The sequence below is a fragment of the Gossypium arboreum genome, chromosome 1 (assembly GCF_025698485.1).
Source record: "Gossypium arboreum isolate Shixiya-1 chromosome 1, ASM2569848v2, whole genome shotgun sequence".
NCBI lineage: Eukaryota > Viridiplantae > Streptophyta > Magnoliopsida > Malvales > Malvaceae > Gossypium > Gossypium arboreum.
The window spans coordinates 77566774-77586248 of NC_069070.1; the positions used below are offsets into that span (position 1 = coordinate 77566774).

Here is a 19475-nt window from a genome sequence, read left to right on the forward strand (position 1 = left end):
TGTAATTTGGCATTGCACATTAGGATGCGAAGACCAGGTAGGGTGTAGGGTGTTACAACAAGAATACTCGACTAAGCATATGACATTTTTCTACTCTTTTCGTGTTAAAGACATGTCCCTCGAGAAAATATTTAACACTAAAGGCTTTACAACAAAAAGTATTTTTATGATTGACCAACTACTACACCTATTGACCTAAGAGTGCTAAGTTAAAACCCCTCAAGTCAAGAAAACCCAATCCTCCCACCCCCTTCAACTAACACAAGTGGTTATAAGCTAACATCGACCATCCGCATCCTTCCTTCCCTCTCACCAACCAAAATTGTCTAATGGCTTCTAGTACACCATCAAGAATAAATAGAGATAGCATGTAACACCCTTAACCCGTAACCGTCGCTGGAATAGGTTAAGAGGCATTGCCGAACTTATAACTTAATTCAGAACAAATAGACCTCATATTTCAGTCAATATCATTCATTCACATTCCATATGTATTCAAATCAAGCATATAAAGCTTTAATCATACATTCGGGACTAAATCTGTAATATATAAACATTTTAAGAACTTAGAAAATTTTCAACATTTCAAGGGGCACACGCCCGTGTGAACAGGCAGTTTACCTTACACGGTTACCAAACACGCCCGTGTCATAGACTGCGTGAAAATAGAGTGTACATACTGACTTGTACCACACGGCCGGAGACACGCCCGTGTGCCTTCGTCGTGGTCGAAACTAACTTGGGTCACATGGCTGACCACATGCCCATGTGTCTAGCCCATAAACACTTTGAAATGGCCGCACACGCCCATGTATCAAGGCTGTGTGCCTCGCACGGCCACCAGACACGCCCTTGTGTCTAGGCCATGTCAAAACTGTAGGGTATACTGCCTTAATTGAAAAGGGTACCCTAGGGGACACACGACCATATAGCATGACCGTGTCGCACATGGCTGAGACACACGCCCGTGTCTCTGACTGTGTGGACAAAATAGGCCATTCACAAGACCATTTTGCCACCCAATTTGGGTCATCCCTACAAGCATCAAAACAAGCATATATCATGTCTCAAAGACATTCAAAAACATACCAAATCATGTGCCAATTGAACCATAATATCATCATTCATTCTCATATACAAATCCAATTTAGACATACCAATTCAATATACTAACTTCATATCAAAAGCATATTATTCATACATCATATTAATCCATTTCAATTTATAGCATTTCTCATCATTTCAACTTCCCAAAATCAATCATAAAACTTACCAAAATTGACCATTTCATTTGGCCATTCATAAACGCATTAAAACATATTATTTTTGAACACAAAGCATATACCAAAATTCATTCATAATCAAGCCATATTAAATTGCTAGATATACACATCTCAAAACATACCACATTAATCCTAGCCTATACATGCCATACTTTGATATATATATATATATATATATATATATGTTCAAAAGGTACCAAAATAACATTTGATAGTGTGGTGATGATCCTCGACGATCACTGAGCTTCCAGTAGCTTCGATATCTAAAATAAAAACAATGCAAACACACACAAAGTAAGCTTTCAAAAGCTTAGTAAGCCATATACAAATAAACTTATCATTTTAAGCATATAAGCATCATAAAATACATATACTCCATAGTTAAATACTATCACAAACCTCATAGTTCATATACATTTCATATATTTCTAATTCATTTGCACATATGGTATATTTTCTCATTTTTGAATCGCATATCATCACTTGCACATATACTTCCTTCACATTAACAAATGTTGAACACATTTCAACGTACCTAATCAGTTATTCATTCATTCAATCACATATTTCTCGAAAATGCCCGTTGAACCGTATGGAATCAAATAGGATAAGCGGATAGCTCAGAAAGCTTGTACAATGCCAACGTCCCAGACATGGTCTTACATGTAATCAAATATCAATGCTACTGTCCCAGACAGGGTCTTACACGAAATCAAATGCGATGCCGATGTCCCCGACATGGTCTTACACTTAAATCTCAAATCGATGCCAACGTCCCAGACGTGGTCTTACAAGAAAACACATATTGAAATCCTATGTCATGACATATGTATCTAACTATTCCTATAGTTCGTACGGGACTTTTCGGACGTCGTCATATTATCGAAACTTTCTCGGATTTCTCATATTCAAATCAAAATAGCCATTCATCATTATTCATTAACACATAAGCAATAACAATTCAATTCAAACACATTTATTTGCATATCAACTTACCTAGTACGAGAATTAAAGGAAATGAACGGCTATTCAACTACTTTCGATTTCCCCCGATCTAATTCTGTTTTCTTTGGTTCTTAATCTATACACATTAAAATTTAACTCTTTTATGCACCAAATCATTCAATTCAATCGATTTACACATATTTAGGGTATTTTACAAATTAGCCCTCATATTTTCACATTTTAATACTTTAGTCCCTAATTCATAAAATCACAAAATACACATAATTTCCTTATACACATACTTAGCCGAATATTCATGTAGTTCATATAAGCCCACATATTTCATTTATTTTACATTTTAGTCCCTCCAAATATCATTTTCACAATTTAGCCAAATTACTCAAATTCATCAAAAATTCAAATACAAAACATATTAATTTAACATATGACTTTCATTTTTCATCAATTAACATCACAAAGCTCACAAAATCAACAATGACATAACTCAAAATCATCATTGTAGAAAGCCCAATTTGCCCGGAGCCTATAAGCAACCTAAAACCAAACCAACCTAAACTATATTTTTCTCTTATTTTTCTCTCAACCTTCGGCTATATGGATGATTATAACACCAAATTTACCATATTAGCCTTACTGTCCAACTATGTCCATGCATTAATTCAATGGTATAATTGCATCATAAGGACCCCACATATATAAAGACAAATCAATTCGACACTTTAACAAATATTACACATCTTTTGCATTTTCTGCGATTAGGTCCTTTTATCCAATTAAACACATAATCGATAAAATTTTCATACGAAACTTTCACACATATCAAATATCATGCTGTAAACACGAAAAATGATATTAAAATATTTTTCTGACTCAGATTTGTGGTCTCGAATCCACTGTTCCTACTAGGGTTTAAATCGGGTTGTTACATAGCATAAGTGGGAATCGACTGAAAAATCGCCTTGATAAATACCTATTTACCCCCATACAATAGAACCTGCTTGAACCAACTCTAAATACAAGTAGAGATCTTTTCAAGGACCTGCTAGAAAGCTGATGTTTTATTCCTACCCACCAACAAGGGAAGCCTTAAATTCACCTCCGAGAAATCAAGCACATGCATCACCAATGAATTGGCTATTATTCCCCTATCCTTTAGTCTAGTGTTCAGGCTAAAATAGACCGTAGACTTTTCTACATTAACCTTTTAGCCTCAAGCATTCTCAAATAGTAACGAGATTTCCATTAAAGCATCCACCTCTTCCATTCTAGTTTAAACAAAGAGTAAACAATTGTCCATGAAAAATAAATGATTAACCTAAGGGCTATTCTGACTAACTCAAATACCCCTAATTCATTTTTCACTTTGGGCCTTAATCAAAATTGTAGAAAAGGCCTCCATGCAAAGAAAAAATAAATAGGTAGACAAGGAAACCCTTATTGCAAGCCTCACTTAAGATAAAAGGTCTTTAAAATCAAATCGATATATTTAACCACATAAGAGATAAAAGTCACACACTACATAATAAGTTCAATCCACCTTTGATAAAAGCCCATTTGATATATAACCTATGCCAGGAAGTTCCATTCCACACGGTTATAATCCTAGCTCATATCCAATTTAACCGCAAAACCCTTATTAGGGTCATTCGTAGAGCACTGAAGATAATGCATCAACTCTTGAGCACTAAAACATTATCATGTATCATATGACTCGGCACAAATACACTCTAATTTTGGCTAATGCAATGAGGAAGGACCACTTTTAATTGGCTAGAAAGCACATTAGAAACAATCTTATAGATAACCCTACAAAGACTAATCGGTCAAAAGTGTGACATATTTACAGGATCTTTCCTTTTCGGGATCAAAATAATAATTGTATTATTCAATAAACCCATCCCAACCAAACCATTCAACAAGCCCAGGAAAAGATCAACCACATAACAACTAATAAGATCCTAAAAAATTTGAAAGAATAAACCTAGAAAACCATTAATACCTAGAGCCTTAGAAGAATCCATATACTTACCTTAGTTGTAAAGGGAGTACATAGCACATCATTCATGGACTACGTAATAGAAGGCTTAATTGCCATGAGCATCTTCAAGCTCTCCCTTGGCCAAGATGACCGAAAAAGATTGACAAATTAGTCTAGTGCTACTCGTTTAACCCCCTCTGTCCCTTCAACCCGAATCCTATCATTAGCCACAAGGTAAGTAATCAAATTCTTCCACCTTTACCTTGATTCTCTCACATGGAAAATTTCTCTTATTAAATTAAAACATTGATTACTATCCCACTCCTCCATCAACTCCTTACAAGCCAATTCACCAGCCCAACATGCGTCATATCTAAACCGTACCCTCAGATCACCTCCACCTGTCCACTAGCCGAATCTAAATACGAAACTCTTTTATTTAGTATTTATCTCTTATCAATTAATTAATTAAGAGATAAGATAATCATTTAAGGTTATCCTTAATTATTTTAACTTAATTAGTGATAATATAAAATTTTTATTATTTATATCTTAATTAAATAGGGAAAAATAATTATGACACAAATATAATGTTATCATTTTCACCATGTGGTTTATTCTTTACTTATGATAACTTCACTTGACACATGGTGCTTTGTAATTAGTTTGAAAATTCCTCATTTATATAAATATATATTTAATATTAAATACAATCAATACATCCCATCGAAATAAACTAGTTTTTTTAACCATTTCTTAAACTTTAATGAAAAAATATATATTTAAATAATATAATCAATGATAACACTTTTATGTAATTTGAATATTTTATAAGATTTTTAAAATTTTAATAATTTTTAATTCTATAATTATTTTTTATATTTTTGAATTTTTTATTTATAATGTTTTTTTAATTTTTAGAATTAGGATAAAATGTATAAATATTGAGGTTAAATTTGTTGAATGTTTAAAATTGGAACTAAATTAACAAAATATATAAACATTGAGAGCTAAAGTTATTATTATACCAACATTCCATTTGGTAAACAAAGATATTTTAACTATAAATTATAATTGATTTAATAAGAGTGACTAAAAAATGGATGATCAAAACATAAATGCCTAAAACTTGAGTGACTATTAGGATAATTTATAAATAAAAAGATATTTTTCCTAAAAGGTAAGTTATTTTCAATTAATGGAAAATATTTCCAAATAATTTTATTTATTTATTTTAATATTATATTATCTTATAGAACTTTAGAATTTTTATTTAGAATAAAGTGAAATATTTAAGAATTAAAGATAAAAATAGCATATATATATATATATATATTAAAATCTAAAACAATCTAATTAAATTTGAAGTAATACTAAAATTTCAATATTTATTTTTCAACTTAATTTATCAAACAACAGTGTTAGAATCAGAGGTTAGAGCGGTCCTATTTAAGGTAAATGGAATTGTATTGAAACTTATTTATACAAACCAAAAAGGAATAATGAATGTAAGAAGAAAACGAATAATTTTCTCAAAATAAATAAACTGCATGGATTTTACGTGTCACAAAATAAACCATTCACAATCGTTGTTTTTTGCTTAACTTTCGCGTCTGAATCTTTTAAGAAATCATTAACAATGGATCCCTTCCATTTTCTGTCTGTTTGTTTCTGGTTAATCCGGGTAACTTCATTTCCTTCTTCTTCTTCTTCTTTTATGAAATGAAATTTGTCAATTAGCTTTCTGTTAATCTATGATTCAATCAAATAATTAAGCGGCAAACCGTTCGTTTATTTTTTTTTATCTGGAAATGAAGTTCTTAGAATTTTGAAATTGCATGGGATTCGAGTTGAATGAATTTATTTTAACGTTTACTGAGATCACAAGCTTAGTTTCTTCATTTAATCTCATCTTTTTGTTTTTGCTTTGTTTTATTGCAGAAACAAGCGACATTGAAATCGATTTGGCTTACCTGAGCTTCCTTTCCCGTAAGCTTTCATTTACATTTATTTTTTAGAATTTAATTTAATTTAATTTGATTTTCTTTTATTTTACTTTGTACAACCTTTTGCAATTAAATGCAGGATTAGCAGATTTTCTAGATGATAATTTGTGTCCTTATCTCAAAATATAGTTATGATTATTGATTCTTCTGAAAAAGAAGTGAACTTCCAAAATATTAGGGGGAAAGAAAAAGTTAAATTTTGATTAAATTATGGTAATGTTATGCTAAAATTGTTTATCTACTAGTCGGAAAACAATGGGATTGAGAAATAGAGATGCTTCTATTTATGAATTTGGATTGGATTTATGCAGTTTGAATTTCATTCAAGGTAAAGAAGTCTGTCTATGTGCTGTGTTAAAGAGCTACCCCCATATTTTTATTTGAAATTGTCGATTCATTCTGATATGATTAATTATTGATGATGTGTTTGCTAAACATATGTTTCAAGTTTTCATATTAGCTTCATCTCTTTTTTTTTTCTCAAGAATTGGATGGATTAGGAAGTGATTTGTTGTGATTTTTTTTTAGGAAGTGATTTGTTGTGATTTTTTTTTCTTTTTTTACCTGCCTCTTACATGGTTTCCATTTTCTTGGTTACAGACACCTTGCCAGATCCCTTCCCATTTTTCTCATAAGCGGAATGTACAAGCAGAAGAGATATATTGTTTAGATTCTTCCTTATCCTCTTTAAAGTCATTTGTCAGTAATGGAAAGTTCTAAGCCTGATCCAAATGCAGCACAAGTAGAGCCTATAATAGATAATGCAGCTTTAGCTTCATCAGTTGTTATTGATCAAACTGAGATAGATCTACAGAGTAGAATGATGGAAGGTTCTAGGTCTGGAAGAATATATGAGAGTTCAGATGAAAATCTATCTAAAAATACTGGTGTTGAAGATTCTGAAAATGACCATATAGCACCAGCCAGTGAGCTTTCTTCACCCCCTATAGATGTCACCACGGTTGCTATTGAAGGTACACATGGTGTTTCTGATGGTCAGAAACTTCAACAAGCTGTTGTCGATGGTGACAATGACATGATTTTGCCTTCTGCTTCCTCCAATAATTCTGCTGATGGATCCATAAAAGATACTTTGGATGGACAACAGAGTCAAGGTAATGGTTCTCTTGGAAGTTCTCCCAAGGTCAATGACTCTGAGGTAGAAGATGCTAAAAAGGGCGATCATCTAGTCCAAGTCCGTAATCTTGTTTTGCCTCGTAAACGGATTATCACTTCTAGTTTTGAATCCCCAAAATCTGGTACTTCAACACTGACAAAAGAAGGTGATTTAAATAAAGTTCATATTGATACAGCTGCAACTTTTGAATCTGTTAAAGAAGCAGGTTCCAAGTTTGGAGGAATTGTTAGATGGAAATCCAATAGAACACAAACTGTTGAGGTATATTAATTAGACATATTTATAGTGGTATTTATGTTAAAAGAAATTCTATGTTGTTGCAATATGTTTTTGTCTTGTTCATGTCTGCTAAATGTAATTTTTTTTGGCTGGGCAATAGAGAAGCAAGCTTGCAGTCCAGGACCTTGAGAAACTACAGGAGGATATGGTTGTGTATAAGAATCGGTTAGTGGATGCTGAAGAGGCAAAAATGCAAGTATTACAAGAGCTGGACAGCACAATTAGACAAATAAATGAGCTAAAGCTAAGCCTGGAGAAAGCACAAAATGAAGAGAATCAGGCAAGACAAGACTCTGTACTCGCTATGCTCAGAGCGGAGGAGATGGAACAAGGGATTGGTGATGAGGCTAGTGTTGCAGCAAAGCAACAGCTTGAGGTTGCTAAAGCTAGGCATGCTGCTGCTGTTGTGGAGCTGGAATCTGTTAACGAAGAGTTGGAAACATTAAGAAAGGGATATGCTTCTATGGTGACTGAGCGAGATATAGCCATTAAGGAAGCTGAAGAGGCCAAATCTTCTTCAAAAGAGGTTGAGAGGACAGTGGAAGGAATGACTATAGATATGATGGCCACAAAGGAGTCTTTAGAGTCTGCACAGGCTACCCATGTGGGGGCTGAAGAGAAAAGAATTGTAGCGGCCATGGCCAGAGACCAAGATACTCACTATTGGGAGAAGGAACTAAAACAGGCTGAAGAGGAGCTCCAGAGACTCAATCAGCAAATCCAATCAGAAAAAGACATGAAACCAAAGCTAGACATTGCTTCAGCACTGCTACTTGATTTGAAAGCTGAATTAGCTGCTTATTTGGAATCTAAGTCCAAGTTGGAAAATAATGGATACCTCAGCGATGCGTCACAGACACCAGAGAATAGAACTCACACTGATATACCAGCTGCGGTTGCTTCAGCAAAGAAGGAACTTGAAGAGGTGAAGCTCAAAATAGAAAAAGCAACTACAGAAGTGGATTCTTTGAAGGTGATTGCTGTTTCATTGGAATCAGAGCTTGAAAAGGAAAAGTCTGCTCTTGCCTCCATGAAGCAAAGAGAAAGCATGAAAGAAAAAGAGGCCAGAGATAAAATGGTGGAGCTAACCAAACTACTGCAGCAGGCAGCACAAGAGGCTGATGAGGCCAAGTCAGTTGTTGAAATGGCTAATCAAGAGCTAAGCAAATTAAATGAAGAGGCTGAGCAAGCAAAGGCTGGAGCAGGTACCTTGGAGAGTAGATTACTTGCAGTTGAAAAGGAGATAGAGGCAGTTAAGGCTTCAAAGGAGTCAGCTTTAGTTGCTATCGAAACATTGCAAGACATCAATAATGTGGATTCATCAGATAGTGTAGTTCTTTCCTTAGAAGAGTACTATGACCTTAGAAAACGTGCATATGAGGTAGAGGAACAGGCCAGCATGATCGCGGCAGCTACCGTTTCTCAAATCGAGGAAGCTAAGCAATCCCAGTCAAGAAGCTTGGTAAAGCTGGAAGAAGTAAATCGAGAGATGGCTGAAAGAAAGAAAGCACTAGAAATAGCTTTGGAGAAGGCTGAGAAGGCCAAGGAAGGGAAGTTAGGTGTAGAACAGGAATTGAGACAATGGAGGGCTAAACATGAGAAGCGCCGAAAGGCTTCTGGATCAAGTCATGGAGGAAACCCTCCAAGGTCAAGTTTTGAGGGAAAGAGACAAAGTAATAAGGTTGAACCTGTAACCATGTCTCCTTCCAGCACTCTGGATACCTCCAAGGCAATCTATGGGCATAACAAAGAATCTGAATCATCCCCAGAGACAGTGGTTGTAAAGAAAAAGAAAAAGTCACTCTTCCCCAAGATTTTCATGTTCTTCTCCAGAAAAAAGGCAAGCTTTTCAAAAACCAAGTCCAAAACCTAGTAAACTTCTTGGGTATTGTGATTTCACCTCTCTTCTTTTTCTTTTCTTGGTTGTTAAGGTGGCCATTAATGTTCATCAAAGGGTTTACTCTCAGTGTAAATTCTATTGATTCGTTGATGTATGATAAAGTTGAGGATATATTCTTGCTTACTGAGAAGGGTTGTATGGCTGGAGAATCTTAAGAATAAAGGTGGTTCTATTCTCTATTGGCTTTGATATAAACTGAAGTTCATTATGAATGAAAAACAACTTTGTCTTCTTTGCCTTATTCATAATCATGTTAATTTTAAGAAGTTAATAACCCATACATAGGGTAATTTGTGTATATGTATTGCTCGTTTATTTTTTCTGTTAACTATGTAAACATAAACCTGAAATAAATGATCCATCGTGTTAAAATTGTTATATTATATTCATTAATCTATTTTCGTGTTTATTACATATGTCATGTTTAAAAGTAATTGGTTTACAAGTTTTAACTCGATTGGTATCGATATTGTTGTTAGTATTCCATTTTTGTGAAAGCCCTGTTTGGATGCCATTGTTTACCAGCTTTAGGCCTTGAAATCATAAATCTTCTATTGCTTACAGCAGTTGAACAAAGAATAAATGGTAATAAAAATGGGGAAGTAGGAGTAATTTACATTTGCATCAAAGTATAAGCCAATGGCAAAAGTGAAGAAGACAGACCCGCATTTGGTTTTGAGGTTCAAGAAGTAGAGTTAGCAAGGGTTTGAATGATGGTCTTTTGCCATGGATTTGAAAGGTGCTCTACAAGGTTATCAATTGGACCTGCATGTGTCACATAAGCTTGCACAAAGATGCCTAGCATGGCTATCATCGCCAGTCTTCCTGCATGGACACCTGGTTTCAGAACAAAATGAAAACACACACACACACACAATAATGATGGAGGAAATAGGCAAAGCAGACCATTTTTTATCTCTTTCAGCTTCCATTCATGAGCATTTTTAATATCTTTGGCCAGACCAAGTGGATTTAGCAGTGGACCTCCAGGGTAGCTGTTCACCATGAAAACAAAAAAGTCTCTTTAAGTTTGATTTCCATTTTTAGAGATTCAAGCAGCTAATGGGATATGATTGTCTAAGGATCCTCAAAAACATACCCAGGTTCTAAACCCTCCAGTGCAGCTTCCAATCCAAAGAAAGATCCTTCTTTGGCTTGAGAACCTGGATTAATGAAATCCATGTATCTTTTAGTTTCAGCAAACCTGTCCTCATCAACATCAAACCAAGCAATTAGTCTATATACAAAATGCATATTTTTTTACTAACTAGATAAGAAAATTGTGGCGTATATAGTATCTACCCCATTAAAAGAAACTGAACAACAATCAAAGTTCTTGTGCTGGCAAATTCAAATTTCACTGCACCAGCTTCATACCAAACTGGTAAATTGCTGATCCCTGTAACGCGTAGTAACTGCAAAATATAAAGTGAATAAGTTCCACCAAGCCCCAATAACAGTAATCCATGGAAGAATCACTTACATCAGTGAATAGAATTCCAGCAACTCCAGCCATGGCAAAGCGAGCATGGACCAACTCTGCCTGAACAAACCATTTCAAGCTCTTGGGATCTTCTCCTAGGCCAAGAGGGTCAAACCCATAATCACCAGCCAAACTGGATTTACGAAACAACAAAAAGAAGGTCAAAAACTGAAACCAGTGTAAATTCTATTATTGTGTAGGGAACTTCATATGGAACAGTTGCTCACGTTCCATCCAAATATGGCGGAGGGTCAAGTCCAGGGAGCCATGTTGGTCGCTGCTGAGCTTGAACTGCAACTTGTGGATAACGCTGAGGGGCAAAAGTAGACCAAAATGTGGTTGCTGAGCCCAACGAGGGTTTGTATATTTTGTTGTGAAATGTGGGTGAAGAAGAATAAGAACAAGGTTGAACAAGGAAGCCTCTTCCAACCGCAACCGCCATTGTTGTGTTGATTGTTTCCTTATTTTCCTCTTCTTTCTTCTTTTGTATTTCTTTTTATGTTTGCTTATCAGTAAATCTTATTGGAGGCATTTATGGCGTCCACGTCATCATTAAAAAATTATTACAGTTAAATATATAGAAAATGGCACCATATGTGGAAAACATGATAACACAGACCCACTCGCCCCTTCCTAGCCATTGGGTTTGGATATATGGATTATTGGACCTATTGAAAGATATCAACCAGCATAGCCATTCACTTTTGAACCCATAACTGCTACCTTTACAACTAAATAAAACTATAGTAACAACAATTAACTAGCAAAAGGGAGATCATTACAGTAGTAGTGTTGCCAGATACACATGCAAGCCAGCTTAATCTAACAAGGAAAATAACAATTGAGAAAAGAAAAATACAGTTGAGAAGCTCTACAAATGCAGCAGCGACTTCTTTGGTAAAATTCGGAAAGTTACAAATTAGGGAAGAGTGGTAGTGGAACAAATAACTGCCTGCTTGAAATGCTGAACGAACGGACTTTTAGAGGGGTGGCAACAACTAGTGGGGTTTCATGAGAGTCAGTGACTGCAAACTTATCATGCACGAAACGATTGTCAACAATGGAGTCATCCGTAAGGACTCTAACAGCTCTTCAAACCCTCGTGAATATGGTAGCATGTGTGAGATCCGTTTTTCACCTGTTGGAAGTCCCATATTACACTAAACTTGCCTACCGTTCCGACTAGATGGTGCTCTTGCTTCCTGTTCTTGGTGACCTGTGTCATGCAGCAACACAAATGATTAGAAGTTTTCATTTGTGAAACTAAGAAAATGTTGGAAAGAACAACAACCTGAGACCTAAAAGGGGAGAGGAACTGTTGCAAGCACTATGTACGCTATCTATTAAGTGACAATGGAGTCTTTCCGTACTCTATAGTCCTTTCCACCCTCCTCAATCCTCATGCCATTCATCATCCTTTAGTAGTGGCACTCGATGAAACTTGAACTGAAAAAACTTGATTAAAGAACTTTTAAGGATAGAGATGGCATAAAAGGCATGTTGATTGTATGTTGCAGAGGTAATTAGATTTCCAGGGAATAAAGTGGCCTAGCCGCTTTAATATTGATATTTAACCAAGTTGGACAAAGGAATGCAACAAAATGAGAAGTGTGTAGACCTCAAAACCAAGTTCACAAATCAAGCGTGAGGAGAATCTTCAAAATCATGTTAATGATTCAGCATATTAGACAACTGAGGCAACAAATCCAAATATCATGTTTCCACCAGGGGACAATGAAATTGATGCAACATGTGCAATTGGAACACGCAAACTGGATCAGTTTTTAGATCCTTAACCTCGGAGTTCACATAAAATAACATACTGGATCAATGCTGCAAGTAACATATCAAAAAATAATGCAATCCGAAGGAACCAAAATTCAAAAGGATATCAAACAACTCCAGCTAGCTATTCAAAATTTAAAAAAACAAAAAAGACACTGGTAATATTCTGCCAAATAAGCACTTCCTTCAAGATTAGATGGCCAATTAGTAATACCTACATCATGTATATTAAATGCAGCTCAGCAGCTAAAAGCACAAGCAATAGGAAGTTAAAACCTGAATAAGAGTATATGCATGCTTACCCATGAAAGCTGAGCATTTTTGAACTTGTAATTGGCCCCTGCTAAATGTGAATCCAGGGGAGTTAGCTTCAACAAACGTGGAGCTCTATCCTGTTCCCCAAACACCCACTAAAACCTGTCTTTGTCTTTCCATCCTTGTTGCCAAAAAGGGTGCAAATAAGGATCAAATAGGTACCAGTTGATCCTAATACTTCCCATCAAACGTAACATAAACATGAGTCCTGGGAAACCCAAGGCCAGGAAAAGTTGTTCTTGCCTGTCTCATAGAATTGGTTGAATAAAACTGAATCTTCCCATTGAGAGATCCAACAACAGTAGAGCATTCCGAGGGCTTGCAAAGCATTGGAAGTTAGTCCCTCTTGGACGCTGATGATGCACTTATACCCAATAACTAGTAGCAAGATTCTGAACCATCCCATTTTGGTCTAGTGTATCCACCAGCAAATCCTATTGTCATAAAAATGCGGTTTCTGACGGGTTCCAATTGTGATCCCTTGCTATCATTTCTGATATACCTCATTGAAATATCAGCCCCATCTTTCCCGAACTTCCATTCAGTAACAATCTTTCTGGTCTCAATATCCAGCTGATAAAGCCCTGTTGTGCGAGGCTTCCGAATCCCCGAGCTTAGAACTCATTAGAAGCACATTCATCTCAGCTTTCATAAGAAGCACCTTTTTTTGACATCAAATGCACCAAATACAAAGAACTCTTTGGATTCCCATGATCGTAACTTACATAAACACCTTTGCCATGAATCCCATTTGCAAAATTCTTAACTTGGACACCAGAATCACCAACCAAGAAACTATGATCCAATACCCCCAAAGCCAAGCTTTGTATCCCTTCATATGCCACCTCCTCAGACTCCTCGAAGATCCTGATTTGCCGTCACTGGGTCGTAGATTGGGAAACTCTCAAGGAAGCATCCTCAGCATCTTCCCAGATAGAATCATCAGCTGCTTCAGGCATTTCCCAACCAGTAAAATTTGCCCCATAAACTTTAACCATGTTAGCATCATCAGACTCAAACCCATGTGTATTCTCAAACAAACAATCATTAAACTTTCTAACAAAGATTCTATAAACTTCATCACTAAAAAACTTCATTGCCCAAACTCCCTTTGCTACGAAATCGACCAAGGTTCATCTCTAAAAGTTTTCGACTGCATTTCCACTTTAATTTTGTTACCAACCTTCAAAACGCACCAAGATTCCTTGTTTTCCTCCTCGTTACTCTCTTCTTCTCCATCCAGACCAATGATTTTCAAGAAGGGTAAGATGTGAGCTTCTCGAAAGTGATCCATTTGGCTTTAGGGGTGTTACTGCCAATGTGAAGGTAGAGATTTAAGCTTTTTTGGGTTATTCAATGGGCAATTTAACAGATTACAGGTTATTTTATCATTCCTGGTCCAAGCTAGTTCTAAGGTTCTTCTTGCAAGACATTGGCGGCAACATTATTAAGTCAGCTCGATCAGGCTAGTTCCTGAACAGCCATCCCCTCCAGTGTCCTTCATAATTTGCCTCACTCTTGCTACATCATCCCACATCCCTTTTGAAGCATAAAGATTTGACATCAAGACATAAAGGCCACCATTTCTGTGGTCCAAAAAATACAATTTCTTGGCTAAATATTCCCCAAGTTTGACCTCTTGGTGGATGCAACAACCATTGAGCAAAGCTCCCCACACTGCAGAATCTGGCCTGGATTCCATATTCCTGATGAATAACAATGCTTCCCCAAAGTAGCCACAACGGCTAAGCAGTGCAACCATGCTTGCACAGTGTTGAAGGCTTGGTGATATGCCAAATTCTTCTACCATCATCTGGAAGTATCTTCTTCCTTTATCAACGTTACCACCGTGGATGCAAGCAGCTAAAACACCCAAGAATGTGATTTTATCAGGCTTTAACCCTCTTTTTTGCAATTCAGTGTAGTGATTAAATGCTTTATTTTCGAATCCGCCTATACCATAACCTGTAATCATTGTATTCCATGTTGCCAAACATGGTTCTTTGATGCTCTTGAAGATTTGTTCAGCTAGCTCAATGGTTCCACACTTGACATACATGTGTATAAGAGCAGTACCAATAAAATCTTCCATTTCTAGATTATTCCTAAGGATAAAACCATGAAGCTTTTTACCAAACTGTAAATAACCCAATTGTGAACACCCAGATAGCATAGTAGCAATGGTGATGCCATCTGGTACATGTCCATACATCCTCATTTGACAAAATAACTCCTTGGCATCGCCAGTTCTTCCAGCCTGCACACAACTAGATATTATCGAGTTCCAACTGATTAATGGTTTTTCCTGCATCTCAGAGAACAAAGAGAATACAGCTTCTATATCATTGAACCTTGAATACATGCTTATTAGCCCATTTGCAACCAAACAATGTATGAAAAGACCAGTCTTTATTCCATAACCATGAAAAGCAAGTCCAATAGCAATGTTAGCAGGATTTTTAACCCCATGGAGAATGCTAACCATTGCAACTTCATCCAATTCCATATCGAGCATCTGACTCCGAGTAAAGCATGGTATTACCTTATCCATGTTCCCTTTCTCAGCATAGCTTGAGACAAGAGCAGTCAAGGAAACCAAATTTTCTTGAGACAATGACTTATGAAGCAATTCAGCAGATTCACTATCTCCACATTTCGCATATACACAAACTAAAGAAGCAATCACAGAAGCATTGTTTACAAAACCGACTTTAATAGCCAAACAATGAAGTGTTTCAGGGTCTGCATTAGCAGATAGAAGGCTCATAAGTGTTACAGAATTAGCTTCCAAAGCTTGCGCTCTCATTTTATTGAATGAAACCATCGCTTCATCAAACAAACCGTTTTGTCCATAAGCACCAATCATGGTATTCCAGGAAACTACACTTTTTTCTACCATTTCTTCAAACAAAATTTCTGCCCCTTCCAATTCCCCACATCTTGCATACATCGAAGTAAGCGCATTTTTCACCTTAGAGTCCTTATCTAACCCAGCTTTAACTCCAAATCCATGAATAGATTTCCCTTGAAACGCTAACTCAAGCGTCCCGCAAGAAGGAACCAAACCAACCAACGTCGTAGCTTCAGGCCTGAACCCCTCTCTGACCATTTCAATGAAAAGATTAAAAGCAAAAATATCATAACAATTTTTTGAATACCCGGAAATCAGGGCATTCCAAGCAACCACATCTCTGTCAGGCATTTCTTCAAACAAAAAGCGAGCATTTTCAATGCAACCCAATTTTACATACAAGTTAAGAAGACCAGTTTTAACGTACACAAGTTGAATAATGCCGGATTTAAATAAATGGGTATGTATTTGATTGGCTTCTATCTTAGATTTAAGTGAATTTGAAGCAAAGGAAGATGAAGCTGAGGCCTTGATGAGAAGAGAGAAAGTGAGATCAGATGGCTTTAAATTGGATTGTAGTAACTGACGAAAAATAAGTAAAGAAGATTTCAATGTTTTAGTTTGAAGCTGTGATTTTAGTAATGAATGGAAGAAACAGAGACCAAATGAATTACCCAAGCTCATACTTGGGACTTTTGCCCTTATCCTTGAAGTTTACTTTTGTTGTTGATGAAGGAAGGTGCATAACAAGACTTGTAAGGATCATTTCACTCCATATCAGGAGAAATTCTTTTTCTTTATTAACCGAGAAGATGTAACGAGGTAGGAGGTAGGGTGGCTAAAATTCGATTTAACTTTCAAATAATTTTAAAAAAATCGAATTTTAAATTAAATAAATTAAATTATTCAAGTTAATTTGAAATATTCTTTTAAATTTTGATTTTGAAATGTGTTTAATTTTTAAATTTGAATAAATAAAATATTAAATTATAATATTTTATATTTTTACCAAACTTTTTACTCTTCTAAAGTTCAAAATTTTATTTTCTCTTAAATTTTACTTATCACTCTTTATTTATAAATATAAAATTATCAAAAAAATCCTAAACTTAACTAGTAATAATTTTATTTATATCTACTATTTATATTATTAAATTAGTTTCACATTTTGTATTGTTTAATCATATTAAATCTTTAAAAATCTCTTTTAAAATTGAATTATTGATAATATCATAAAATATTTATGTTAAAAATTTCATATTTACATTTTATTTTTAAGATAACTTTTATTAAAAAATCAGAAGCTAACCTGTATATAAAATATTAGTAAATAAATTATGAGGAGATGAAAATTAATAACAATCTAGTAGGAATTCATATGTGATGAGATATTTTTAAATTTGGGATAAAATTTTAATCAAATGATTCATTTATTTTTTTATCTAAAATACATGAATGAATTAATTTATTTTTAAATAAAAAGATTTTGAAATTTTGAACTGTTGTTTGATATAACATTGGGCCTTTCAATGTTTGAAGAAATCATTTGAAGCAATAGAGGAAAAAAGCGGTGATGATTCAAACATTATTAGATTGTCCTTTATATAGAAAACCAGAATTTTGGTTAAAGATACAACAATGACCAGTGTTTGGAACATAATCCAAATGTCACTTTTTTGTTTAAATTATCATTTCAATTTGTCACTTCTTCTCCCATACAGCATAGTTATTCCCTGAGGTAGCAAGCTGGTAGTTGGGAGGAACAAGGTTTGCCAGATCCATCTTTGGCCCAATCTTCATTATGATTTTATCATCAATAGATGCCATATAAAGTTCAGATTCTGAAGCCAGAATAGTAACTGTGCTTGTGCTTTGAATCCCATTCCTATTCCTTATTTCCACCAGTTTGCTGATCTCATCCTTGAACCCCAAGTCGAAGAAATGATCATAAAACTGCAGAGCAAGAAACTCAAGTTTTCATTTCATTAAGAAAGTGATGATAAGAATAAGAAAATGCAGAGTAAAACTTACTATGGAGGGGATGCCAGGATGGGTTAGAATATAAGCATATCCTTGCATTATCTTATCAGATGGGAATGGCCATATGTTTTGTGTGGATCCAGTGTCATGATTATCTATAAAAGTCACAGCATTTTGAGGTAAAAGTCCAATCATTCCTGGAGGTTTCCCATTGGAGTCCTTTAATCGCCATAACTTCCCTTGCACTGCATCATTTAGAACCCCTTTGGTAGTGAAATCGAAGGCTGTCACTGCGCCTCCGGCGGCTTCGACCCAATCTTTTAGCGCAGCACGATGTAATTCTTCTCGTCCATCAATAAAGTCTTCCCATTTCTCCCCCACAGCAAAGTCGGGTGAAGTTCGGTCCATATAGATTTTGGTTATGGTTGGGGCATACCCTCTTACGAAATCGAAACGCCATCCATCGAATCCGATTTCAGTCTTTAACCAATTCAACCAATCTGATAATTCGTTTTGTACCCTTGGGTTGAGATGATCAATGTCTGGGGCAGGATCATAGGGTAGTCCGGTGTCGGGATTCCCAGTGCCGTCAGAATAGGCAGTATCATCCTTGCAAATGAAGGATGGTCCCCAATCTAGACGATCATCCGAAGTTCCACCCTCGAAGAGGCAATATATACCCCTGTTATCTTGCCTCTCGGCTGTTCTATGATTTATGACGATGTCAGCTACACATTTGACTCCCTTTTGATGGAAAGCATCGATTAATGACTTCAATTCAGCCTGAGATCCATACTTTGATGCATCAAGATCATATAGCCTTCCTGGCAAGTATCCTGAACATAAAAATTCATTCATGGTATCATTCACATTAGTTAACCTATACATATGTGATGAATGAAGAAATTCAATCGGAGAGTACCCTGGGGAGCGGCTGACTGGGAGGGTGGTGGGAGCCAAACATGAGTAACACCGGCGTTAGCAATATCGGAAACAGAACTCTGGAGAAAGTTATACCATCCACCAGCGTTGTTGGATGATTCCCAGTTGAAACCCTGAAAGAAAAAAACAGAAAAGCATCCAAATTCAAAGACCCAAAACATTCAATCATAAGTGCAGAAGATAAAGATAGACATTACCTGGAACAATAAGGTGGGGGTTGCGAAAGGGGAAAAGACAAAGATGAAGATAAATACGAAGCAAAGTGAAGTAAGCATTTTTGCCTCTAATTTTGTTTTGTTTTGCGTCTCTGGGAGCAGAGCAGCGAGCTAAGGGATTTAAACTGTCTCTTCAATGGTCTTCTTCAACTTAATGGAGTTGGAAAAGAATTGAACTACGTGTGAAGGGGAGAAGATGATGATCAATTTCTGAATTTTCACTCTGTTTTCTTGCGTAATGACCGGTTAGTGGACTTGGAAAAAACTAAAAGGTTAATGAATTTTTAAAAATAACACCCACTATACAAATAAAGGGTAAATTCCATCCAAAGTCATTACATTATTGATAAATTT

At 35.7% G+C, this 19475-nt stretch overlaps 4 protein-coding genes and 1 pseudogene across 5 annotated transcripts; 1 reads left to right on the forward strand and 4 right to left on the reverse strand.

Annotated features, from left to right (window-relative positions):
- Nucleotides 1-1269: 1269 nt before the first annotated feature.
- Nucleotides 1270-11601, reverse strand: LOC108483105 (photosystem I chlorophyll a/b-binding protein 5, chloroplastic). Of its 2 annotated transcripts, XM_053029183.1 has the most exons (7): nt 11261-11601; nt 11034-11166; nt 10853-10965; nt 10650-10754; nt 10457-10545; nt 10214-10375; nt 1270-1546 (listed from the first exon to the last, which is right to left on the reverse strand). In XM_053029183.1, exons 1-6 carry the CDS (start codon nt 11473-11475, stop codon nt 10233-10235), a joined length of 798 nt encoding a protein of 265 aa, XP_052885143.1. In that variant the 5' UTR covers nt 11476-11601; the 3' UTR covers nt 1270-1546; nt 10214-10232. The 2 variants fall into 2 exon arrangements, with proteins under 2 accessions (XP_052885143.1, XP_017641806.2); XM_017786317.2 differs by lacking the exon at nt 1270-1546 and having other exon boundaries at nt 10065-10375; nt 11261-11600.
- Nucleotides 5736-9798, forward strand: LOC108483101 (protein WEAK CHLOROPLAST MOVEMENT UNDER BLUE LIGHT 1-like). The gene is made up of 4 exons (XM_017786311.2): nt 5736-5911; nt 6169-6216; nt 6834-7632; nt 7751-9798. Exons 3-4 carry the CDS (start codon nt 6940-6942, stop codon nt 9521-9523), a joined length of 2466 nt encoding a protein of 821 aa, XP_017641800.1. The 5' UTR covers nt 5736-5911; nt 6169-6216; nt 6834-6939; the 3' UTR covers nt 9524-9798.
- Nucleotides 11602-11771: 170 nt separating the features above from the next.
- Nucleotides 11772-16835, reverse strand: LOC108483102 (pentatricopeptide repeat-containing protein At2g04860). Its single transcript, XM_017786314.2, has 3 exons — nt 13121-16835; nt 12325-12479; nt 11772-12249 (listed from the first exon to the last, which is right to left on the reverse strand). The coding sequence occupies exon 1, from the start codon at nt 16666-16668 to the stop codon at nt 14581-14583; it is 2088 nt and encodes a 695-aa protein (XP_017641803.1). The 5' UTR covers nt 16669-16835; the 3' UTR covers nt 11772-12249; nt 12325-12479; nt 13121-14580.
- LOC128280482 (protein CYPRO4-like) lies at nt 11946-14578 on the reverse strand (annotated as a pseudogene).
- Nucleotides 16836-17558: 723 nt separating the features above from the next.
- LOC108483104 (alpha-amylase-like) lies at nt 17559-19363 on the reverse strand. The gene is made up of 4 exons (XM_017786316.2): nt 19104-19363; nt 18887-19019; nt 18016-18800; nt 17559-17937 (listed from the first exon to the last, which is right to left on the reverse strand). Exons 1-4 carry the CDS (start codon nt 19179-19181, stop codon nt 17686-17688), a joined length of 1248 nt encoding a protein of 415 aa, XP_017641805.1. The 5' UTR covers nt 19182-19363; the 3' UTR covers nt 17559-17685.
- Between the last annotated feature and the right edge of the window lie 112 nt (nt 19364-19475).